At 39.6% G+C, this 26,376-nt stretch overlaps 1 protein-coding gene and 1 non-coding gene across 3 annotated transcripts in view; both read left to right on the plus strand.

Annotated features, from left to right (window-relative positions):
* Nucleotides 1-10,468: 10,468 nt before the first annotated feature.
* Trnac-gca (transfer RNA cysteine (anticodon GCA)) lies at nt 10,469-10,540 on the plus strand. The gene has a single exon. It is a non-coding gene; the product is annotated as a tRNA-Cys (tRNA).
* Nucleotides 10,541-10,701: 161 nt separating this feature from the next.
* The window catches only part of LOC126164382 (protein YIF1B), a 68,274-nt gene continuing 52,599 nt past the window's right edge, over nt 10,702-26,376 (plus strand). The window contains exons 1-2 of one of the 2 annotated variants that reach the window (XM_049920237.1): nt 10,702-10,885; nt 21,225-21,401. In XM_049920237.1, the coding sequence (XP_049776194.1) occupies nt 10,852-10,885; nt 21,225-21,401 (211 nt within the window). In that variant the 5' untranslated portion in view covers nt 10,702-10,851. Of the gene's footprint in view, nt 10,886-11,206; nt 11,357-21,224; nt 21,402-26,376 lie in introns of those variants that run through there. The other variant, XM_049920235.1, reaches the window with a different exon arrangement.

The raw sequence follows: 26,376 nt of genomic DNA on the forward strand, positions 1-26,376 counted from the left end.
TTAACATCTGTGGTCATCAGTCCCCTAGAACTTAGAACTACTTAAACCTAACTAACCTAAGGACATCACACACATCCATGCCCGAGGCAGGATTCGAACCTGCGACCGTAGCAGTCGCGCGGTTCCGGACTGCGCGCCTAGAACCGCTAGACCACCGCGGCAGGCCCCAATTTATGGGAATTACTTGACTTGTGTGTGGTATTCAAATCGATGGGATCATCAAAGTCTGTGGAGAAGACGTGAAGAAAGTGGAGCGAATCAAATATCTTGGCTCTGTCACATGCAGTGATGGTGAATGTCTACCAGATGTCCGGGCCCATGTTAACACAGCCTGGATGAACTTGCGCCAGGTGACTGGCGTCTTGTGTGATTGCTGTACGCCTTTACGCCGTAAGTCAAAGGTTTATAGGACTGTAATACATGCAGTCGAACGTCACGGGTCGCAGTGTTGACCAACAACAACTAAGCACGAGCAGGCTCTCCGTGTAACCGAAATGCATGTGCTCTGATGGTCCCTTGGGCTTACCCGATTTGACCGTGCTACAAACGTCGACGTTCGACGGTGACTTGAAGTTGCACTCAAACAAACTATGGGAAAGCAGGTTAAGATGGTATGGAAACGTCAGGCGCGGTAAAGCAGACTCAGCGGCAAGGACGACTCTGCACATGGACACAAATGGCCGACGACCTCGTGGCAGGCCCAAGACACGATGGATTGACCGTATCGAGAAGAACACGGAATTCATCAATGGTACCTATGAAGATGCCCTTCTCAGACCCAGATGGAGTCATATGTGTCAAAAAGCGGATCATGCTAAGAAGAAGAAGAAGACGTGACTCGCGTGTGCAGATGTGGTGACCTACCAAGGCCTCACTGCTTCCGTGCCATTGTGCGTTGCCGCTGTCATCTGTGCCAAAGGTGGACGTATCGGCTATTAGGTAAGTGGCCTTAATTTTCTGGCTGATCAGTGTATATTTCTGCTTTCACACTGATTACAGTGAAGTCTGTAACACGAGAAGGATGTTGGTGGAATGAGGTATCAACAATGAAATATTTCCTTATATGATATGTTACAAAGATAAAAACATTACATTTATTTCATTGCTCAAGAAGATACATTCTGCTCATTAGCATCAAGCTATAAATTTTATTATAAAATGCCTTATATTCATTTCATTGTTCGACAACAAGATACATTCCATTCTTTGGCATCAAACTAACATTACATTTCCTTCGTGGTTCAACGACAAAGACCATCCACTCATTGGCGTCAAATAGGAAATATTTCAAGTGCCAATCATGCCATCACTGATTCAATAACTCCACATTTAATTCAGCAGCCGCTGGTTCGCATTTGTCAACACACATTTTCGACCACAGCGTAAGAAATGAGGGGTTGGCCTTTTCTTCAGTACCAAGTACGTCATATTCTGGCAACACGTTCTTAATCCATTTTACTTTCTCCACATGTCTCTTGAAGGTACCCAACTAGGGCGATCTAGTCTCCCGCTTTTCCCATGTTCTCTCGTATTACAGCAACTTTTCGTTAATCCTCCCGGTTCTCTTACTGACCGCCTCTTTCACCCGTGTATTTTATCAGTGACCGCTATTATAAATTTAGTCCCACGAAGTACTGTCGATAGTTCAAAATCCCTGACCGACAGATCTCGGAAAGTTTTCCTTTAATAATGGATGTATTATCGACTTTGGCGTTCTGGGTCAAGGCAATGTGAGGGGTGGAAAAAGAATGCCATAGCCTTGGCGACCAGAGAGATTGTGAGAGGGGAATGTTTACTTGAGTACTAGCAACCAACAAATGCGCTCGCCTCAAAAATGGCTCTGAGCACTATGGGACTTAACTTCTAAGGTCATCAGTCCCCTAGAACTTAGAACTACTTAAACCTAAATAACCTAAGGACATCACACACACACATGCCCGAGGCAGGATTCGAATCTGCGACCGTAGCGGTCGCGCGGTTCCAGACTGTAGCGCCTAGAACCGCTTGGCCGCCCCGGCCGGCGCGCTCGCCTCTTCCCGGTCGGAGGCTGTGGTATAAATAAGGCACAGAAACGGATTATGCCGGCACGAGTGACCGAGCGGTTGTAGGCGCTACAGTCTGGAACCGCGCGACCACTACGGTTGCAGGTTCGAAGCCTGCCTCGGGCATGGATGTGTGTGATGTCCTTAGTTAGGTTTAAGTAGCTCTAAGTTCTAGGAACTGATGACCTCAGAAGTTAAGTCACATAACGCTCAGAGCCATTTGAACCATTTTTGAAACGGATTATAGAGGCAGTCATGTTTAAGCACACTCGTATTATTTACTTCTCAACTAACTCACACAAGCTTACTGTGTGCTGCGTAAGATCACAGGAGTAATGCCGACTGCATCCAACATTATTTCATAGAACTTCATAATCGGAATGAAAAAGAACTGAGGATGTCCTCAAAGTTACTGAGATATTTTGGTAATGGCAGTAAGATCATTAAAAACGTTGCAGGTGATGGGGTTGTGGAAATAAATTATGGAAGTGTGCTTTCCATGATTTCTGTTTGACTAAGAAGATAACATGCGGTCGAACGAAGGCAGAATCAATTGTCCGAAAGATTTTGGCTCCAGTGTTCAGAATTTCATTGGAGTCTCGAAAGATCCAGCTAAGTCAAGCAGCTTGTTCTCTACTACAGTTAATGCATCCGACAACAAAAACGTAAAGATGTTCCCTCTAGTTGCAAGGCATTTTGAGCCTGAAAAGATAATAAGAAATAGACTTATGGAGCCCATGGAACAGACTGATGAAGCAACTATTGTGTCCACAGTCTGATCAAGTCTTCACTTAATTTTCATAATTTAGATGTAAGGAACCTCGCTGTGCACTGTAGAGATAATACAAACATAAATCACAGGAAGCATAATTTTATGTTTAAAGTATACTAAGAAGACAACAAGCATTTTATGAAACCAAATGCTCAGAACACACACTGCATAATGCAACAAAACGTACACGTGATGTATTAAATGCGGATCCTGAAATAACTGTCTTGAAAATATATGGACACTTCTCTTTATCACACCTTCAAAGAAAATGCGATGTAGTTGTGCAGGTGAAATTTATTGCTATTGTATCTTCCTTAAACCTCCCTTAAGATCATGGTCAGATGTTGGTCATCTTCCTTAACACCACGATCAAATGTTGGTCGCCCTGCACGTGACTCAGCTGGATGACTGAGTGCGAGGCATTCGACGCTGTCTCCAGTGTCCATTAACACACCAGCTGAGCCAATACTGTGGGGATGGCGATTTTAGATTAACCATTTTGCTGAAAGTATAACCAACACATAGCATTGTCCACTGTGGAATGAAATCACCAGAAGGAATCATGCTACTTCAGGCACCACGCAACATCCGAAATGCATGTTCCTTTGGAACTTATTGATTGTCTGTTGTGCGAAATACTTGGCACTCAAAGAAGATATCGTATTCATACCTGGTTCTGGAACAAAAGCAAACATAGGAATGAGCAAATTCATGATAGCAAAAAATAAATAATCCTCAACATGAGAGATTTCCTCTTTTGATGAGTAAGATATCCGCCATCTGCACACAAACGAGAACTAATTTGTAATTTGCACACAGTTCGTTCCTAACGAGCTCTCTGGGCCAAGCGCAGTAGCGGTTCGTCAATTAGAGACTCGCCAAGGAACCAACAGGGTCTTCAGCGCCGTATTACAACCAGCAACATTCTCTGCATGATGCAGCCAGTGCTGTCAACCAAACTTTGCTAAGATTTGACCTCTGTACTGGGACATTATGGGCTTTGGTTTTGGCCGTCGTAGTGCTTCACATTATTCACATTTTCAGGGATCGCGCTTTCTTATTGAATCTATCAGTCTGTCTTATCCTACCAGACCTAAATATGTTTTCAGTTGTTTCTGCGTTTTTTGGTGCCAGATATTGTTTGATGGCTGCTCTCTTATTCTGTTCTCGTTTTAGTCCTTCTGATGTGTTCTAGCTAAGTCACTTCTTTTTGGAGGAATTTGCACTTATCTGCACCTAGTTTGAGATGGCGTTGCCCTAATTTTTCAAGAACTTCCATGTGTCAGATAATGTGTTCGTCTAATGATAATCCAAAAATTAGCATATCATCTAGGTATGTAAATAATTTTTCTCCTTGTAGTCCCATTAATAAGGAATTCATCAAGTTTTGGATTTGCCGTTCATAATGACCATATCATGTACTGAACACAGTCTTCTCATAGTCTCTCTCACCAGTCAACGCTTGATAATTCCGACTGGACAAATCCAATGTCGAAAAGCAATTGACTTTCCCCAGCCGATCGAGAATCTTGACTGTCCTATTTCTTGGTAAAGAAAACATTGAACTGCATGATATTTCGTTGAGTTTGCAGCAGTCTGCTGCCACTCTCCATTCCTTCTTTTCACTAATGTCCATCTTCTTTGCAACATTTGTAACACTTCCTTCTGGGAGTGCGGAATTTGATATGGTCTACAATTTATTACTTGGCTCTGAGCACTATGGGACTTAACATCTATGGTCATCAGTCCCCTAGAACTTAGAACTACTTAAACCTAACTAACCTAAGGACAGCACACAACACCCAGCCATCACGAGGCAGAGAAAATCCCTGACCCCGCCGGGAATCGAACCCGGGAACCCGCGCGTGGGAAGCGAGAACGCTACCGCACGACCACGAGATGAGGGCTTTATTACTTGACCCCCTGCTTCCGGCAGAAGGGTAATTTTACTCTTTACACTCTCGGTGTATGATACTGTATCATCTGGCAAGTGAAATGTGTTATAGCAAGCTGCACACAGTTCTAATACCACATTTCTTTCTTCACAGCTTAAATGCTTTGTTCACATCTTCTCTTTAAGAACAATGATTCTTGCTTTCCCTCCTTTACTTGCTGCATCTGTCTTTGGAATTCTCCTTGTGTCCTGTACTCCTCTTGATACACTCTCTTATTCAGGCCATACAAATTCTACGTGCTTGTTGGTTGGTCCACTGATTAGACATGTATGATTTTCTGCGAATACCAGTGGTTCTCGTAGAAGTATTCCTTCATTGCTTTCTTGCCTTGGCACATCTGCTCCATTTATTCCTTTGTGTCAGTTTTTACTCTAAAAGTTCTTTCTTGTCATGGAAGTGAGATAATTTTTAACTTTCCTTTTCTTCACATCTTTGCATACTGCAGCTAATGTTATTTCTGATACATTCTTCGCCTGCTCCAATTATTTCTTAAACATTCTTTACCTGCTTCAGCGGATTCAAAATTTTCCTCCTTTCTTTGTTTAATGCAACTAACATTATTCCATGGTAATGTTTCGCCTGTTCCTGCAGGCTCGTAGTTTCCCTTGCTTATTGCAACTAGTGTGATTTCTGCTTCCCTACATTTCCCTACAATTCTAGTGTGTTTCCATCTGTGTGTTATTCTCTTCCTGGTTTCCACAGGACTCGTTTTTCCATGAGTTCTATTGATCCTTTAATCCTTGGTTTCATTTTCAATGTTTCGAAGTATTATCGTGATTCCTATGTTATGGCGAGCTACCTTTCGGGCTGTTTTCATTTTCATATTTCTCCCAAGAATTTATGTTGTCTGAGCAGTGTAGTCTATCACTGAGTCTATTAAAGAAATTTCTACCCACTAGAACTACAAATGTAAGATCCAATGCTTTCCCTATAATGTGAAATTCATCTTTCACCAACATGTTGTCACCTGTTGCCAACTCAAGGTTTACTGTACCTTCCATACTTATTTTATCTCATTCAAAATGCCTTTTATCTGAATGTTCTTACAGGACTACACTGTGTCCCATCTTTTATAATTTCTCTAATGACTAAACAAATATGTGCTTTACTGTGAAATAGGAATGTCAACAGCTGCATGTTACTTTCCTGACACTCTAGCTGAATAAATGCATTTGGGTTCTCTCAGTCTATTTTAAATATACTTCCTGGTAGGATATAATACAACTGCTTTAGTAACATACACTGCCTCTTAGATAGTCTACAATCTTGCCTTGTATGACGTTTACCACATACATTGCAATACTAAAAGCTACAGCTTGCTCTCAACATGTTCCTCATTTTACCGTATGAGAAACACTTTAATGGCCTTGTTTACTCGCTACTATGAGTTACTTGCCTCCGAAAGTGTTTCTCATTTACTGATAATATCGCGATTTCTCCTGTGAGATCCACTTCAATAGCCTCAGCCAAACTCAAGTTCTCTCCCCAAGATCTAACTATTACCTTCGTTGGAAATGGCTTCTACTCAGCTTTCATATCGAAGCTAGAGTACTTTCTAGTTCTGCACTTTGTAGTACTCTTTGGGCTGCTTCCCTGAGAGTATCTATTTGAGTTCCCCAACGTACTATTCTCTTTGAGCATTCCAGTTTGCTCACGACATTTTACAAGCAAAAAATCTAATATACTTTAGCATCCGTAACTTTCCATTAATATCTCCCTAACGCCAAGGCATGTGGAAGTCAGATCACAAACTAATAATACACTCCAAGATCATTCTACAATCCTACTTTTAATAAATTTAAGCATTACTTAATGAGCCTCTTTATTGAAAATTTCAAAGGCAGTAGTGTAGTTATCTAAAAATTAATTTAGTAGTACTTTATTCCCATCGAAGTATTGTCAAATGAGCTTTAGTGCCTCACTTAAACTGACGTGCTGTCTGGATTCCTGTGCTTCAGTTTAGGAATTGCTATTATGGGATGTCAAGATGATGCATGGATACTGGTGTGTTGACTGTGATAAGCCATGCCAGTGAGTATGATGCTGGTGTGGCAATAACAGAGACGATGGGGTCAGTGGCAATGGCGCCATATGCTGGCTGCAGTGTGGTGCGGAGCACTGGTGGCTTCCTTAGACATCCGTTGTTGCTTATTGGCTGGTGCACTGACTTCAAGCTCACACTGCGTGGAACATTGGCGGTGTTCTCATTGTTGCCAGACAAGACTCTTGGTCCCGCTTATCCAACATTTTATATTTCCTGTAATTTTTCTTGCACTATACCTTGTGCTTGCTGCATTAGGTTCTTCGAATTAAATGGAATCTCAGATCCATAACATCTTTGTGTCTGACGCTAGTCTGAAGCTTCTTAAAAATATTGCCTATTCCTATCAGTGTTCAGAGTACACTAATGCCACTGGCATGCACCACGACTGGTATCGTGAACTTTTTTGTCATGTTGCTGAGCTACCCTAAATCATCAATGTAACACTTACCTCTGATAGCATCTTGTGTGCGGATTCAAGATTCAGCAAATATAGTTGAAATCACCTGACAAAAGCTAAAATGCACAAGGCTAAAGCTATAATTTTGATATGGTTAGAAATCAGTGGGAAACAGAAGATTCTGAGGGGGCTTCAAGAGAAGAACTAGGTTTGCTGTAACAAGGATTACCATACCAGACAATAATTACACTTGGATTCACTTAGTCAGCCCACGCCTAAGTTACGAACTTCAACAAAGAGTGAATACAGTCACACATGAAATACAGTCAGTCAACCCACAACTGAAAGTTTACAGTTACATCAGGAGGTGAGTCTGACGATCGCTAGAAGGATTCAGTTATAATTTTATACTCACTCCTGATACTGGATCCTACCCAAACTATCTGAGATGCAGCTTCAATTTCTGTCTCTGTAGATTTGAGTTTCTTGTTTACTATGATAACTACACCACCTCCACTTCCCATTGCCCCAGCCTTTCAATGTATGAATAATTTTTCACAAAAATCTCACTGCTGCCAATTTCAGGTATTGGTCAGCTTTTTTGTGCAGTTATCTAGTACTATGTGAGCTTCACTGCTTTTCAGGAGAGCTTTAAATGCTGGAACTTTGTTGTGAATACTCTGACTGTTAACCACTAGGATTTTAATGCTCTCACCCGTGAGGGCCATTTCTTTCGTTCTTACACTGATACTTTCAGGTCTCGCACACCTAGCGTTATCTGGAATTGATGGGGTGTCGCATAATGTAAAGAATTCTCGTGTAAACCACACCCACAATCAGCTGAGGGTACCCATCCCCAGAGGTAATAGGGGAGGGGGGGGGACACTCCATCCCCCCACCCCACACCTAGCTCTCAAATAAATGGAAAATAAATAATGTACAATGGTGTTTTTACTTCAAGAAAATGATTTAAAAATCTGTATTCCATGAGTTTTTAACAGGATGAGGACTAGAGGTTTTTTTATGGTTACTTACAAGTCGCCATTCGTCTTTCAAAATATTAAAAATACTCCATACCCCTGGTCTCGCTCTCGCCCCCCACCTTCCCCTCAAACTGTCGTATGGATCTAGAATGGATGCCCTTGCAGTCAGCTACATTGATAGCAGCGTCTGGGGTGTAGTGCACACCTGACTCATTTCGGGGGAACCTACAGTTCTCAGTCCTACGGCGCAAGTCTCAGAAGTCATAGCCTAGTTTGTCACAGAACCTTTGTAGTATCTGGTTCAAGCCTTCCACTCGACTCAGATCCAGAGGGGCCACGATCTGTTTTGTGGATAATGCTGCAGATAGCGAGCTTCGTTGAAAATCCATGACAAGACTGATATTCTCAGTCTTCTCTGCCAGTGTGACTTCGTAGACCTGATAGCAGGCATCGTTCGTCTCAACGTGTGTTACAATCTGCAGTTGGTTCCCTCAGTGACTTATGGAATAGCCTTTTCAACATTGGTTTCCTGCACACTGAATGCACTTGGTGTTCCTTCCTATCCCTTGCTGCCATTTCCGTAACGGGTACCATTATTTGCCATCTACTTGAACCACCATTGATTAATAAACACGTATGTTTTGTGTTTGTCTCCCCTTAACATGGGACGCAGCACATTTCCAAGCAGGTCAAGTGAGTCTCACTGTCTCAGTTTTGGTTTCAGTGGAAGGCAGTTTTAGGTTAGATGGATGGGTGTAACATACTGAGTTCGCCCTGGTCCCTGGCTCCACTGTATGCTACGTTCCGACCTACCACTTACACGCCACTCACAGTCAAATGCACAAGTAGTCATAGATATTATACTTCCTGCAGGAGGGATAGTTTCATTTCCTACAGAAGGAATAGTTTCCACAGAAGAAGAATTCAATTGAAATGTGACGTTCTCAAAACACTGTTGTGACTGAACTCGCACATTGTCAAATCCTAGCAACTTACGGCCCTAATTTGGAAACAATTTCTCAGCGTGATAAAGAAATACTAACCGTGAGCTTTGCATAGCGTCCGTCTACAATGCGTCTTTTATATGTTAACGAAGGATGTGTGTGCTCTGTAGTTCAGAGAGTAGACACTGAGAGGAGTGGGATTCAAATCCCCGCCTGGCCGCACAGTTCTCTTCAGCTTTTTCAAACTTAATTACAGCGAATTCCGAGATGGCCTTTTCAATTACACCACAGCTAATTTATTTCCCGATTCCTGTCCAGCTAATCTAATGCTCGACGTCTAGGAAGATTCGTTCTTTCTTTTTCGAAATGAGGAGAAACCGTAGACTAAGAAGTATTGAGAAAAAGTCCGTTGAACAACAGCAGCACACATGACATAATGAAAAAATATAGATAAATTAAGTTTCGGTGGCTATCACCATTTTCCTACTTATCACTGATCGTTGAATACAGGATTATCACAACCTGCTCAGATTATCTAAGTAGTACGCCTTATGAGGAGCGTATGAACTTTTCGTTGCCCAAATGTGCATTTTCAAGCGTCGATCAACCAAGGCGGCACTACATATATTTATCGGTACGCCAGGAGAAACGATAAATATCATAGCATGGCATGTCTGGATCAGAAAGATCTATTTCACGTCTGTACTCACTACTGGATCGCAACTCTGAGAGGCAGTGACTGAAAAAAAATCTTGCGGTTTTGAAATGTAAAATGGTTACTGGCACTCATTACCTTTATAAAAACTTATTATCATACACGGTTATGCCTTTCCGAATAGCAACGGACGAAGCGCGTTGATGCCAGCAGTTTCACACATTTGTTGTAGTTATGTCTTTCAGAAAATCACCACTTTTCCCTTAGTAACCCTGTAACAATCTTCAGTTAATTGAGTTCTTTTACACTGCGTATGATCTAGCGTCTCTATGGATTGGATTGCGCTGAGTCACAATAGATGTATTAATTAATGCCGCTTTATGTAAAATGCAATAACAGCAGCAACGCGTAAGAAATTTCACAGGAGAAAGTTTGTTGCACATCATATATATATCGGTTTAAATATTTTATTTTCCAGTTAAGTGGGATACAGCAATCATACGCCTATTAATTATAAACATTGTAACAGATAGGTTAATCAGGTGTACCATACGCCTATTAATTATAAACATTATAACAGATAGCTTAATCAGGTGTACCATACGTCTATTAATTATAAACATTATAACAGATAGCTTAGATGTGTATTATATTTCATTTCTCAGAGTGTCACGTCGGGGGTATAGCTCAGTGGTAGAGCATTCGACTGCAGATCGAGAGGTCCCCGGTTCAAACCCGGGTGCCCCCTTAAATTTTGATGTGTTTTTTTTATCTCGATTAGTTCGTTTATAGTTATGATGGTGAATTGAATGCACACTATCGTGTATTTAACGACTGTACACTAACGGAGACAAAAAGAATTTCACCATGTCCTCTGCATACCATATGTCAGATGTCTTCGAAACATGTTGTTCGTTAGTGTTTTGTTTTGCGTGTTGGAAGCGGTGAGTATGTGGCCGTGTGTAATGTGAGTGTGCAGTGTAATTTCAAAAGTGTTAACTGGTAGCCACAGAACTCATAGATAGAAACAACAGATTTCAGTAAATATAGGGCACTGAAATGAACTATAACGCTTCAGCAGGAGCAAGACATCGTAAGTGTAGGTGGTCTCACTTAAATCAGATGTGGTGAACAACTGGTTAATCAAATCTGTCGTTCGCTAGAAGCATTTTGGGTAGATTTGCACGAAAAGTATCTGCACAGTAGTCAGCAAAGTAATATGTATAGTATACAAAAATTAAATGTTGACTGTAACGTAAATTGTAGCTTTGGAGGTTAATTGTAGTGCTCTTTTGCCATTAGAATCTTGATGTTTAACTGCAGTTGAACTACTTGACAACTTTTTGGTTTTCTGTGGTTAAGGTGGCGTTGACAGTTGATAGTAGTTTGTGATCACCACACCTAGTTTATTTGTGACCAAAACAGTTAGTGTAGAATTATTGGTTTTGGATGCTTACAGCAAATGTGCAGCCTACACTTAAATTTTTGCATCGTCATAGTGATTTGTTTTCATATCATTTACCACTGAAAAAAAGTTTGTGTGTAATTATGCAACATAGTGCACGTAAGTATCGTGTGTGTGCCTTTGTACTTTAATCATTTGTAGTTGATAGTTGTAGCTATTCACTTACGGGCAATTTACGTAATAGTTACGCGAATAATGCATAACACATCGGTAGATGTTTAATTAAAACATTTTCCCATGGGCTGCATACTCAACAGCACACTTAAAAGACAATTAATGGATAAACATAAATGTCATGCGCTAAGCTCATTCTCGCCATCTCATTTCATGGCAAACATACTTTGCAGTACATGTGTTTTCGGTAGCCTTTCCCTCAAAAATTGCTTTTTAAAATTTATAATTGGTAAAATTTGATGTCCAATAACTTTCTCACTACTTTCATTATAAAATAAGAGTGCATGAGTTTCATTTCCAGACAAGTGAAAGAAGAAAAGGAAACTGTGACCATCATGGGATGTAAATATAATCCAAGGTCTTAACATTTTATTGCAGTGGTTATAATATTACTTCTCTGGTTAAGATGTAATGTATTGTGCCACCAGTGGATCCTTTACTAGGGGCAGGGAATGTGTGGAGTTTCACCCTTACATGTACTTTGTGGAAAGTAATTTATTGTTCATTTATGCAAATGGAAGGAATTGGGTCTACATTTTTGATATTCCTTTATCTGTACAAATTTATATGTAGAGCTTATCCATGCAATTAATGACTTGAGGATAGGAATAGTGATTATTTAATAGATTTCATACTTGCTACATTAAATTGAATGCATTTTCATAACTGCTGTGTTTTCAGTCGGCCTACATTCTTGCCTTTCATAGTGGGATCCAAATATGAAATTTTAAAAGAAATTTCTTTTCTTTTACATTCCTAAAATTTTGCTTCTGCATTAATCAGCGATGTTTGCCAGCATGGATCACTGCTGTTCTCCAAAGTGTCACCCAGTAATACAATCGCATATGTAGTACTCTAGAGAAATTTGAAGAAATGTTTTTAGGCAATTTACCCACAAGCACCAGTGTGTGAGTCACATATAATACATAGTTTCTAGTGCTCTGTCTATGCTGTCAGATGTGTGTTTATTACTGTAGCTCTTACACCCCGTTTTGTTGTTGTGGTCTTCAGTCCTAATGTATGTTTCATTCTAGTTTTACCTACATCCACTAAATCTGCTACTTGCGCTTAAGCCTTGGTCTCCCCTCCTCTCCCTTCCTTTCATTAACAAACTAAAGATGGTGTGATGCCATGTGATGTGTCCTATCAAATAATTTGGTCTTGTTGTGCCATTAATTCATGTTGTCTGCAGTTTGATTCAGTTCCTCCTCAGTGTTTTGCTCTACCCATCTAATCTTCAGCATTCTTCCGTAGCATCACATTTTCAAAGTAGTTGTTTTTTTTCCCCTCTGACCTTTTTATTGACCTCATTTTACTTCCTTATAAGACTACACTCCAGATTTATTAACACTTTCTTTTTTTTTTAATTTCCTTTTTCAGACAAACTTTTAATGTTATTGTCAGCCTGCATTTTATAACCTTTCTGTTTAATCAGTCCTCGGGTATTTTGATGCACAAACAACAACAGCTTGTAGATTCCTTTTTTAGTGTCTCATTGCCAATCTAATTTCCTCAGTATCACAAGATTTATTCTACTATATTCCATTACACCCGATGTAGTGTTGGTAATACTCATCTTGTATCCTCTTTTCAAGGCAGTAGCCATTCTGCTCAACTGCTCTTTCAAGTCCTTTTTTATTACTGACAGAATTGCAATGTCATTAGCAAATCTGTGTTCTTATTTCTTCTCTTTGTACTTTATTCATCATTTCAAATTTCTCCTTGGTTTCCTTTACTTGTGGCTCAATGTACATGCTGAAGAACTCCCTTCTCAACTATTGTTTTCCTTTCATGCACTTCAGCTCGTAACTGCAATTGAAAATAAGTCATAGGGTCAGTGTTGCCTTGCATGTTTATAATCAAACTGACCTTCCCTAACATAGCCCTCTACCAATTTTTCTCGTCTCTTTTTCTCTTCTCATTATTTTCTGAGAATAACTTAGTGAACTGATAGTTCAGTATTATTCACACCTGTCAGCACCTGCCTTCTTTGCAGTTGGAATTACTTATTACATTCTTCTTTAAATCTGAAAGTATTTCATCTGCCTTATACACCATATAAAACATTTCATCATGGCTGGCTCTCTCAAGGGTCTCAGTAATTTTGAGGGGAAGGTGTCAACTCTGGAGGTTTGTTTTTTATTTAGATCTTTCAGAGCTTTGTCAAATTCTTCTTGTAGTGCAATATCTCACATCTCACTTTTATTTACTTTCTTTTCCCCTTCTGTTATCACTTATGATTTACCTAAATGGGAAGAGAGTGCATTAACCACAAGCCTTGTGAAGACACCATCTGAGCAATCAGCTGAAGAGACATTGCCTAACCATGGGAAATGTAAATGGTCAAATGTATGAAACTTCCTGGATTAAACCTGTGTGCTGGACTGAGATCTGAACTCGGGACCTTTGTCTTTCGCAGGAAAAGTGCTCTACCGACTGAGTTACCCAAGCACGACTCGTGATCCACGCTCACAATTTTACTTCTGCCAGTACCTTGTCACCTACCTTCCAAACTTCACAGATGTTCTCCTCAAAACTTGCGGGTCTAGTACTTCTGGAAGAAAGGATGTTGTGGAGATGGCTTAGCCACAACCTGGGGGATGTTTTCTGAATGAAATTTTCACCCTGTAGCAGAGTGTGCACCAACATGAAACTTCCTGGCAGATTAAAACTGTGTGACAGACCGAGACTCTAACTTGGGACCTTTGCCTTTCGTGAGCAAGTTCTCTACTGACTGAGCTACTCAAGCCATGTGTCCACAATATCATTTTTTCCGGAAGTGCTAGTCACCCAGGTTTCATGGGAGAACTTCTGTGAAGTTTCAAAAACAGGATACAAGGTACTGGCAGAAGTAAAATTATGAAGGCAGGTCATGAGCCATGCCTGGGTAGCTCAGTCAGAAGAGCACTTGCCTGCGCAAGGTAGAGTTTGAGTCTTGGTCCAGCACACAGTTTCGATCTACCAGGACGTTTCATATCAGGGCATACTCCACTGCAGAGTGAAAATTTCATTCTGGTCAGCTGTGTATTTTAACCACAGTCCACCTTAATATAAGTATGACATAGTCCATGTCCATTGACCTTCATAGTCTCAGATGTTACTGAAATTAAAATGACGGATTAAGCAAGCAACACTTTTTTTTCCCCTCTAAAAAAGTTTCTGCTCAGAGATACAGCCCTTCAAAGATGAAGGTGTGCATACCATTTTGGAGATGTGAATTTTGGGAAAAAATATTGAAGTGGTGTATCTCTGGAATAGTTCTAGATATTCTATGTGCTTTTTTTATTTCTAAGATAATTGCTTTATGATGGCAAAGAAATCCACCATTTGGACTTATCTGTCATAGTTCTTTTACTATAGCTTTCTGAACTTTTTAAAATATCTGGACTGTTTTTTCCTTCAAAATGCCAATCCATAAAATTTTGATTTTTTTCTGTTGATTATTACCATATAGCTCTAATTCCCTGAAAAGGAGAGCTTCCACTTTTAGGTTCAACAAATTTTATAAACAGTTGAAATTTTTGCCATACATAGAACCTGTTTTATTACCACATTATCACATAACAGGCTAATAAAAATAAAAATCTAGCCTTATTTAACATAATTTTAGTTTTGAAAGATGAGTAAGAGACTCATTTTTCAAACATTTTAAATTGTTCCAAAATAGCGTATATGCGAAAGACTTAAAGGTTTCAATTTATGCAAGAGTGATGCCTTCCTGTTGAATGAATAGGAACTGGAGCACTTACAATAATCAAAACATTGTGAACAGGAAGTGAGCACTGATAACGTTGTTGCTGTCCTTCAGCTGGAAACCTATATATCCAACAGCTGGCCCATGTGGTAGCACAAAGTTCACTACAATTTCATTTAACTCATAACTAGTGTCTATAATCTCTGCAATCCACCAGTCACAGTCATACGCCACAAACATCCCCCTTCTCATGTTGTGAATTTGAATATTATCGTACTGTTTCTGAGATGTTGGCCGAATGAACGAAAGTTCTTCTTTTTTGCTCTCTAAAGTGCATGCAATACGAGTTCGCCCATCACTTTGAGTCCAAAAATGTGTCTTCTGAATTCCTTTCAGCATTCTGAATCACAGCTGTATGTATTTGGTCTAGTAAGATTATGTTTTGTAGCATGGTGTTTCAGGAGGCCTCCTACACCATCACAAGGCCCCTACCCGTGGCCAGTAGCACTGTATACCCAGTCAGTTGGCACAAGCGACTTACTCAATTCAAACAGCTGGTACGATTTTTAAAATTACTAAGAGCACCATCAGCAATAATGATGATCTTCTCTGCCCCTGTTTGCAGTTGAAGAATTTTGCGTGTTGTTAGGAAAGCATGTGCTATGTCATGTCCTGTGTCATCACTTATAACTGCAACACTTGTGGTCTTGTTTTGAAAAAATGTCACTCCTGTAAAAATTGAAACCTGGTCATTACTCCAATGATATCCTTGTACTTCTTGTGGGAGAATTACAGACCAGTTCTCAGCAAAATCACAGTGAAGCACTAAACATCGTTCTTTAGCCTGTAGACACCCTTTCACTTCTGCAATGTGTTGTTGTTGCAATTTCTTCAGATACTGGTGTATTACTGTTTTCACTGACCATTTACCAAGTTCATCAATGAAACTGTCAAAGGCAACAGTTTTCTTAGTTTATTTTCATCCCATGCCACATATATAATTTCTGCAGGTTTTATCTGCTATGTCTTCCAGGCCAGTTGTCTGTAAAGACAGTCCTCCCTTTCCAGGGCAGTCACCACATTCTTGAAAAAAAATAAGTCTTTCGCCTTAAGTCACAGATTACTAATGACTTCACGCGCCCAACCAAGGTGTCATATGTCACGTGCTTTAGTAATTTCTTCAGAGTTACCACACAAAGTTCAAAATTTGCACAGTACACACATAAACAAACATTTCTAGATGAGTGTGGAATTACCATCTTAGGTCGTAGTGTATAAAATTTTGATCTTCCAATATGTGAAGTTGTATAGTTGCTCTTATAAATTGCAAAAGTTTAAGACTACAAGTCATGTACCTCTTCACTTTCACAACTTTTTAACCTTCAGCTGTTACAGTTATACCGCCTTTTTTGTTGGCACTCTGGCGAGAACAGTTCCATTTATCTTCCAGATAAAATGACTGCACTGTTTGAACTTGGGCTGCTTCTACATGACCATAATAGGAATCTTGTCTTCCAAAGATTCCTTTTACAGACCTCATATTTCTTGATTTGTCTGACATGTACTTTGATACTGATGGAATGTGGTTCAGAATTGTTTTGTTTGAAAATGTCTCTGGAATAATAGTTAAAACTTGCATCTTTTCTCTGTAGGATGCACAGTATTCAACAGCTGAATTGATATTTGTGAAAAATTCCTGGCAAGAGATGCAAGAATGCTTTGGTTCATTTTCTTCTGAAGATGTAATTTCTACTTTAAAGAGTGTGGTCAGTTTTGCTGTAGTGTAATCATCCATAGCTTTAGTAATTTGTCTGCACTTTCTTGATGCATAGAGCTTATGACTAGACTTCCTCTGTAGTCGAGATGAAAATAGTCAGCACACTTCACTCTTCAGTGGCCCCAGTCAGGAGACATATCAAACAGTCCTTTTTACAAAATGCTCTGCAACTGTGTCAACTGGTAGATTCCTCATGAAAATACAGAACTTACTGGATGGTCTCAGATTTGTTGAAAGCCTCTTCAGTCAACAAATTAGCATTGAACAACTACAGTACAGAAATCTGTGATGAACAACCATGACAAAGAACCTACAACAAAGGGTAAGAAATATCTGCAACAAAGAAAGTGAAAAGAAATAACTGCAACAAAGACAATAGAAATAAACATTGTAACAAAGAAATTAGTAAGAAACAATTTCCGTGAAGACTTACATTACCCATAAAGGTTTAAAAAAATGATTTTTTGAAATAAAACCTGTCCAACTTAAAAGTGGAAGCTCTCCTTTGCAGAGAATATGTACAGAGTACATGGTGCTAATCAACAGTAAAAATCTAACTTTTCTGGATTGGCATTTAAAAAAATTCTGTAAATTATAAAAAAAATTCAAGAGGTGACAGTGAAAGAACTTTCACAGTTATGACCACACTAAGGATACCATTGAATCATAAAACAATTATCTTTCAAATAAAGAAAACTCTAACAAATTATCTAGAACTGTTACCGAAATACAGCATTTTAAAAAAATTTCCAAATTTCACATCTTCAAGATGGTGTTCGCAGTGTAGTCTTTGCAGGCCTGTGTCTCGGGGCAGGACTTTTTTCGGAGAATACAACAAATATGTGATTCTTACTTACTCCTGAATTTTAACATATTCAAAATTCAATAACATCTGGGACTATGAAGGTAACCCCCCTGCCCCTGCCTGAAGTGACACGGATTATGCCAGATGCTATGTTTTTGTGTTATTTCATAGTTTATTTGATTTGCTGTATGCTCCTGCCTGAACTGTAAAAACTGTATCTTTATTGTTTATAAAGAAAACATGTCATCTGCTACAGTTAGTTAACTCATTAATTTCTCAAGCATAAAATTACCCAGTGGAACATTTCATCACATACTGTTCCCTGTTGAACGCAAGCTCATTTCCTGCTTTGTAACACTTTAAGGGTCTGCTTCCTACAGCGAAAATAGTTCAGTGGTGGTCTAATGTTATTGATTTAAGAAAATACTGTCTATTAAAGCAGTAGTCAAGTTACAGTAAATAAACAGTGGCTGCAGTGAGTATCTGCTATTACTGTGCTGTGTGAAAAGCAGTACTGTATATTACCTGGTCAACAAGTAAGACATTCATAAAACCAGACTGCAAATCTATTAGTAAATTGTGCTCAGAAAGGGAACTACTCTTCTGTGCATTGTCTATGACTGTAGTTATCAATTTTTGTTTTGGAGAAGAAATTAATGAACAAATATGTTATGCATATGCTGCACAAATGTTCATTATATAATTTGGTTTTTCAGTGGAGTCCACTGAATTCTTACACTTGAGAAGCTTACTGTTTGCTTGTCTCTCCAGACTATTTGCCTTCAGTGGCTTCCACTTGGTCTATTCTCTTTAAAAATGTGTGTAAAAATACATAACTGGTATGTACAATAAATTTTGATGTAGGCCACCACAAGAGGTAAATAAAAATAGGGATAAAGAGGAATATTCAGTATGATTTGTGAGCTTTTACAGTAATGTAGAAAATGTGAAAAATACCAGTGGCGATTTTTTTAAATGGTCTAATGTACAGATCAGTCTGTCACAACAACAACAACAATTCTTTTACTTCCACGTTCGTTGGCTTCATCAAGTAACAATCAGACTATGAATACACGCACCAAAAGATGACATCACAGCAGCCATTAACATTACATCAGTAGTCAAAGCTGATATATCATATCGAATATCCCTTTTGACTCAAAAATAGTAGTTAATTTTGTTTGTCTCAGTGTTAGTAATTATTCTCTCACTTCAGTGATTTTGAGTTTTTTGGTTAGGCTCCATGACACTACTATCTTCACTATAACAACATATCTTAAGTTGTTAAAGTATTTTCTGTTGTGAGCTACTCACCCTAATGCTTCTCCTTTTATCTTTCTCTGCCCTCGTTGCCACTATAAAGGTGGGGTCCCACATCCTGGGTTCAAGTGCCCTGCCCTTCTTCTTTAATCTCCCCCAACCTACCCCTCTCTCCTCTTGGAGAGATTTTAATATACATTTGGTTTGCTGCTCACCTCCTAGCATTCTGGTCCTTGAGTCCCATGCAACTGACCAACCTACAAGGTGTATAACTTTGCTTCCGCCATTTTTCCCCAACATTTGAGGCTTTAATGAAACATGTTGGTTACAGGTGTATCATTCAAAGTATTTTCCTTCGCTGGCCACTACTTTCTCCCACCTTTCGGGCAGTGTATGAATCCTGCGTCAAAAAAATTGTTCATCTTTTGAATCGATCCACGAATCAATCCAATGTGTGACTTCTTCATAAGATTGTAAGTGTTGGTCAGCCAGGCCATGCACCATTGATCTAAACAGGTGATAGTCAGAGGGAGCAATGTCTGGAGAATACGGCGGGTGGGGTAGGACTTCCCATTTTAACGTTTCCATGTACGTTTTGACCTCTTTTGCAACGTGGGGTCCAGCATTGTCGTGCTGCAAGATCACTTTATTGCGCCTCTTGCTGTATTGCAGCCGTTTGTGTTTAAATGCTCTGCTCAAATGCATTAATTGCAACATTCGATAACGAGCACCTGTGATTGTTTCACTTTGTTTTAACACCTCATAGTACATGACACCAAGCAAGTCCCACCAAATGCAGAGCATGATCTTGGAGTCATGAATATTTGGTTTGGCCGTCGACGTGGAAGCATGGCCAGGATATCTCCATGATTTTATGCATTTAGAGTTATCATAATGAACCCAATTTTCGTCCCCCGTCATAATATGATGCAGAAATCCCTTCTGTTTTTGCCGCTAAAGCAACTGTTCACAAAACCCACAAATGCTGTTCAACATCTCTTGGTTTCTGCTCACACAAGACCCAAGTTCCTTCTTCCTGAATGATGCCCATAGCCTTGAGACGTTTTGGAAATGGCTTGCTGTGTCACTCCCACTAATTATGCCAATTCTTCTTGAGTTTGACACGAGTCTTCACTCAGCAATGTCTCCAATTCTGCATCTTCAAGAACATTCTCTCGTCCACCACTATGCCAGTCTGCGACATTAAAATCACCATTCTTGAAGGATTGAAACCATTCACAACACATTCTTTCACTATTAGCATCCTTACCATATGTATCTGAGAGCATTTGGTGAGACTCAGCCGCTGTTTTCATCATATTGAAACAAAACAGTAACATCTCCCACAAATGACAAGAATTAGGCTCATAAACTGACATTTTCAGTCATGAACAACGTAATGATGCAGACACAAATCAACTAATGTTTGAATGAGGTTATGTTGACCAAGATCCAAGCTAACTTCCTGACATCTCCAATCTGTCTCTTTTGACCGCTACTTACCGTTGTCGCCACCTATTGGCAAACGGCAGAAGCAAAGTTGGACACCTTGTAGTATTTCCTGTAACTGACAGCTTACACCAGACCATGGCCAGTGCATAGTTGTGGTACTTGCTTCTTCTTAACATCCCACAATATGTTAAAGTTTCTCAGTATTGTTATGTCTGCTCTACTCTCATACAGTTACACTTTATGCACCTATACACCCCACTCTTGACAACTGACTACCCTGTTTTCCATCTGTAATATTAAGCACTCTGAGCCAGTTCAATTTCCTCCATCTGTTGTGCCAACTTCTGACCAGTTTCCGGCCCTCACCATCTACCTGCAACACTAAGCAACCCCCTTCCCTGTCACTTAAAATGTGTATAAAGAGTGGAAGTCTCCATGTGCCCGACAACCTGAGAAGTCTGAGTTATTGGGAGAGGGGATCACTTTTTCTTTTAATTTGTTCCTCTATCTTTTTGTTTTTCATTTTTTTCCACAGATTTTCTGTTTTCTGCTGTTGTGTATGAATTGCTCAAGTTTTTCACTTGCATCTCACTTCTTGCAGTTACTATCTTTTGTTTTTACCAATTGCTTGCCTGCTGCCTTAAACTATTATTACAATGTTGAATCTTTATTGTACTCTTATTTTTCAGTCAAGTAATAATAAGATAATTTATTGTGATTATTATATATATGTGTGTCTGTTGTTTAATGTGGTCTGTTGTCCTTCTATGTCATTTCATATATTTTCTTTTATTACTGGTTTCAGCTGCAAGCAGGAAAAAACACTATGTTAGTGACAGTTCTGTTACTAGCTCACCTGCACCGAACTATCCACCACCATACAATCCGTATGCTGCAAGTCCTCAAGGGCCAGTCCTGCAACCTGGTGTCAGTCCGTACATTGACACAAGAGCTTCCCCTCCTCCATATGGGGCACCACCAGGTTAGTGACACTCCCTTCTTCTTTGTTTAGAATACTATTTTCTGCTTTTTTGTGATCATGCATTTCAGTTGGTTAATAAAATTGATCTGTGATCGTTCTCAGTGAGAATTCTTTGGATGGCACAGAACAGGGAAGAAGCATGTTTATGTGTTGACTAGGGCACATTCATCCAAGAGACCTGAGGACTGCTCTTTATTCACCCAGGGTGGATCCTGACTTTGTTATCTTACCCACGAACAAGAATAATCCTACAGTGATGTTCTGGAAGCAAGATTATGTTCAAAAGATGCATTATTTACTTTGAGATCCTGTGTATCACAGCCTCAGTGCTCATCCAACAAACAAGGGTGGGTAGGAAGAGTAATAACCTCTGGAAGCAAAGTTTGTTGTTGCAAGCGAAGAGTTTTAGCTTTTTCTCTGCTGCCCCCATAGCTTATATAGCAATCCGAAAACTCACAAGAAAGGGATTCCTCTGAGACCTATTGTCAATAACATTGGTGACGTGATGTACCTTGTAGGTCGGTGTGTGCATCAAGTTAGGAATTTGGCGGGTTTCTCTGTCGATAGGAGTTTGTTTCAATGACTGACATTTTATTAAGTGCTGATGTGGTCTCTGTTTTGACTCACATTCCTCTGTCTCATTCATTGCTGTTAATTGATGTTAGGTTTGGTGTTGAATTAACTAACCTGTTTGACATGTGCTGACTTCCACTTATTTTTAATTCAGTGTCCAGTTCTATGAGCAGACAGGTGGAGTCATTATGGTGAGCCCTATGTCATCTAATTATTATTGCCAATCTGTGTATGGAAGATTTTGAGGGGCCTGCATGCCTTTTTAAATATGGAGATGATACTTTTGTTGTTTGTCATGGAAGTAGTGATTCAAAATTTTGATCATTTGAATTCAGTCCATCTGAATATTTGTTTCACTGCAGTTTCCAAAGGATGCCTTCCTTCCCTCCCGTGGTGTTGATGATCAGGAGGAAGGTTGGCAGTATGTTGTGACCTCGTAAGTGGCCAACTCACACTGGATTGTTTCTTCAGGCTGATAGTTTTCACCATCCAGCTCAGCACGGAGAGGTTCATAGGGCCTGTGTCATCTGAGACCAGGGTGGTTGTAATTTAACCCAACCCAAAAAAATATTTTTTCTAAACCACTTAAAAAACACCATAAAACCCATGGATATTTAATTATGGAAATTTAGTCAACACACAAAATGTTACATACTTAGCATTATAAAAAATTAAGAAAATCCATCATATTTACTGTAGACAACTATTACTGTCACAAGAATTCATTTTATTAATATTGTCTGTTGACTTTTGTCTAGTATGAGAAACACAGTTGAAAAACATTTGCATTTCCATAAAAAACTTTAACTTGACACAGAATTATAATGGTTGTAAAGTACAATTTGCTCCTTTTTATGTAGAATGATAATGATTGTGCTTACAATTTGCTCGTTTCTGAAAGCACCTAGAAATTTATAGAGCATCACTAATTTCATGGATATTTTCTCTCCTAAAATAATTTCTTAATTTGGTCCTAAAAGTTTGCAAATGATAAAGATTTTCTCAGTGGATGCAATGCTGGCAGTGCAAGAGGTGTGGCACTAATACAGTAGTTGTAAATATGTGTGAGTGTCTTAGATAAATTAATCATAGGAATTTAAATGGAACTACTCGGAGGAGACAAAAGTCAAGGGGCAGCGATGCGACGCAAATACGGATGGTGGTAGTGTCACATACACAAGGTATAAAGTGGCAGTGCATTGATGGAACTGTCATTTGTACTCGGGTGATTCATGTAAAAAGATTTCCAATGTGATGGTAATTGCACAACAGGCATTAACAGACTGTGAACACAGGATGCTAGTTGGAGCTAGAGGCATGGGATATTCCATTTCAGAAATCATTAAACAATCAGTACTCTAAGATCCACAGTGTCGAGAGTGTGCTGAAAATACCAAATCTGAGGCATTACCACTTACCTTGGACAACACAGTGGCAGACTTTCTTCACTTAACGACTGAGAGCAGCAGTGTTCACCTAGAGTGTGAAATAACCACAGAAATCAATGTGAGATGTACAACAAACATATCTGTTTGGACAGTGTGACAAGATTTGGCATTAAAGGGCTATGGCCGCAAATGACTGATGCGAGTGCCTTTGCTAACGGCATGACATCACCTGCAGCACCTCTCCCGGGCTTGTGACTATATCGGTTGGACTCTGGATGACTGGTAAACTGTGATCTGGCCAGCTGAGTCCCAATTTCAGTTGGTAAGAACTGATGGTAGTGTTCGACTGTGGCTCAGACACCACAAAGCCATGGAACCAGGTTGTCAATGAGCTGCTGTGAAAGCTGGTGGTGGCTCCATAATGGTGTGGGCTGTGTTTACAAGTCTGGGTCCTCTGACCCAACTGAACCATTCATTGACTTGAAATGGTTATGTTCGTACTTAGAGACCATTTGCAGTCATTCATAGACTTCGTGCTTCCAAACAACGATGGAATTTTTATGGATGACAGTGCACAATGTCACTGGGCCACAATTGTTCACAATTGGTTTCAAGAACATTGTGCACAGTACAAGCAGATGATTTGTCCACCCAGATTGCCCAACACGAATCCCACCAAACATTTATGGGACATAATTGAGAAGACCATGTGTGCACAAAACCCTGCACTGCCAACACTTTAGCAGAGGCAGCATTGTTCAGTATTTGTGCAGTGACTCCCAATGACTTGTTGAGTCAATGCCACATTGACTTGCTGTGCCATGCCGGGCAGAAGGAGGTCCAGCATGATATTAGGGGGTATCTGATGACTTTTGTCTCCTCAGTGTATCCAGTCACCAGTACGAACACACACACCCACACGCACGCACGTGCCCACACACACACACACACACACACACACACACACACACACACACACACACACCACTCTGAGCAAAAACAAAAACAAAAAAATTCGTAAAGAAACCAATTTTACCGTCTGGCTTCTTTAAGTACAAAGGTTTTTTTTTCAATTCTGTCTCTAACACTTAAAGTTTTCAGCTGAGTCAGTCCACTTCAAAGTCACCTTTTGCCAGCACAGTTATAGGAAAGATAGATCAGTTGTGCATTACACTGTCTACCAACCATTAATTCAGTAGCTAATGTAAACAATGACATGGCACTTTTGTTAAGGCTTTATTGCCTTGTGTGGGTAGCAATGCCAACAGAATTAGTCTTATTCTGTGGAGACACTGTTTCAAATGAGTTTTAGGACCATCGTTGAAGATTAGGGCCCTTTTAGGATTTATAAAGGATGATTTTGTTTGCATAAGGCAGGTGTCTATCGTATCCTTTGCAGTTGTGGCACAGCATACATTGGTCAGACAACTAGGACTGTGGAGAACTGATGTACTGAATGCCACACACACACTTTAAACAGCGGAGCAATACTGCTGTTGCAGAATGTTGCCTTGTTCCTAATCATTCTATGGAATGTATCAAAACAATTTCAGAGATTCTGGCATGTATTTACAGCTATTGGGATGGTGATTATAAGGAAGTAATTAAGATTAAATTAGCAAGTTTTTGCTTAAATTCTGCTAGGAAGTGTGCTTTCCCTGTCTTGTCAGAGAATGGTACATGCTCACCCGATAACTTCTGATGTGGGTCATCTTTGGTTGTGTGATGGCATTAGTTGTTTATTATGGTTCTTCAGTGACATAGTCCTGCCTGCAGAGGGTGTAAATTTTCTTGAACTGTCCTCTCACATCATATTTGTGCCTTGAAAATGATGGTGTGTTCAACTGTTGAAACATTGTCATGTATCTTGAATAAAGAATCCTCTGCAGATGTAGAAGTTATCTTCAAGCATGCACCAAGGAAATGTGTTGGGACTTTTGCTGTTCATGTTGTACATTTGTGACCTTGCAGGCAATGTTAATAGGGTCAGACCATGTCAATTGAACCACTTTGAGAAAATGTTCCATCTGATAGTCTCAGATTTGGCTGAAATTTAGCACACCAATGATACCAAGTGTGGAACACTCATGTACAAAATTTTAAGTTCCCCTGCCAATTAGTTCCAGAATTATGGCTTGTGAAAGAAGGTGGCATGACCCGTAAATTGCAACCCGCATCTGGCAATCTATCTTCAGACCCAACTTCAGGTCTTAATAACTTTGGAACTATTCCGCACAGTCCAGTGAAATTTTTACGCCCCAGTAACATCCACTTAGAGAACACACTCTATGAATCGAAACACCAACAACATATTTTTGAGGGAAAATAAAAAATCCAAAATGTGATTTAAAAAATGTAATATGTTAAAAGGTACATATTGTAGGTGCCCTCTATGCCAAATATAATTCACTCAAAAAGGGTATAATTTTGTGGTAAGCTTAATGTGGCCTAAACACACAGAACTCATCTTGTCCATATCAGTCACACAAACAGAGTTACATGCACACGAAAATAGAAAAATTTGAAAAATTACCTGGAAAACATGGATTTTCTAAGTGTGGTAGCACAAGAGAGACAAGTGATATCCAAGCCAAATTTCAAACACTGCATAGGTAGACCATAATATAATATGTGGCAAAATTTCAACTTGTTATTGCAAGGCATTTGTGTACAATAAAAGTTGACAGAGATGTATTTGGTTACGTTTCTTTTAACACGATTTAGCAATTAATAGTGATGATACAGACAACTTGTTTCAGATAAAGCTGCAGCAATTGTGGGGAATCATTAAGCAACAGAAAGTTAAACAATGGTAGTTTTCAGGGACAGAACGAGTCATTGTTAGGCAGGAACAACAAAGGAAACAAGCAACAATTACAGGTTACTCATGTTTTTAAGATTCTAGTTTAGACTGGTCAGTAATGTTGTGGAAAGTCAGTATGGAGGCAGAAGAGTGTACTAGTGGTGCTTTTGTTCAAACAAGTTGCAGTATTGGTAGAGCACAAGCATCTGAA

Source organism: Schistocerca cancellata, chromosome 1 (genome assembly GCF_023864275.1).
Source record: "Schistocerca cancellata isolate TAMUIC-IGC-003103 chromosome 1, iqSchCanc2.1, whole genome shotgun sequence".
NCBI classification, from domain to species: domain Eukaryota; kingdom Metazoa; phylum Arthropoda; class Insecta; order Orthoptera; family Acrididae; genus Schistocerca; species Schistocerca cancellata.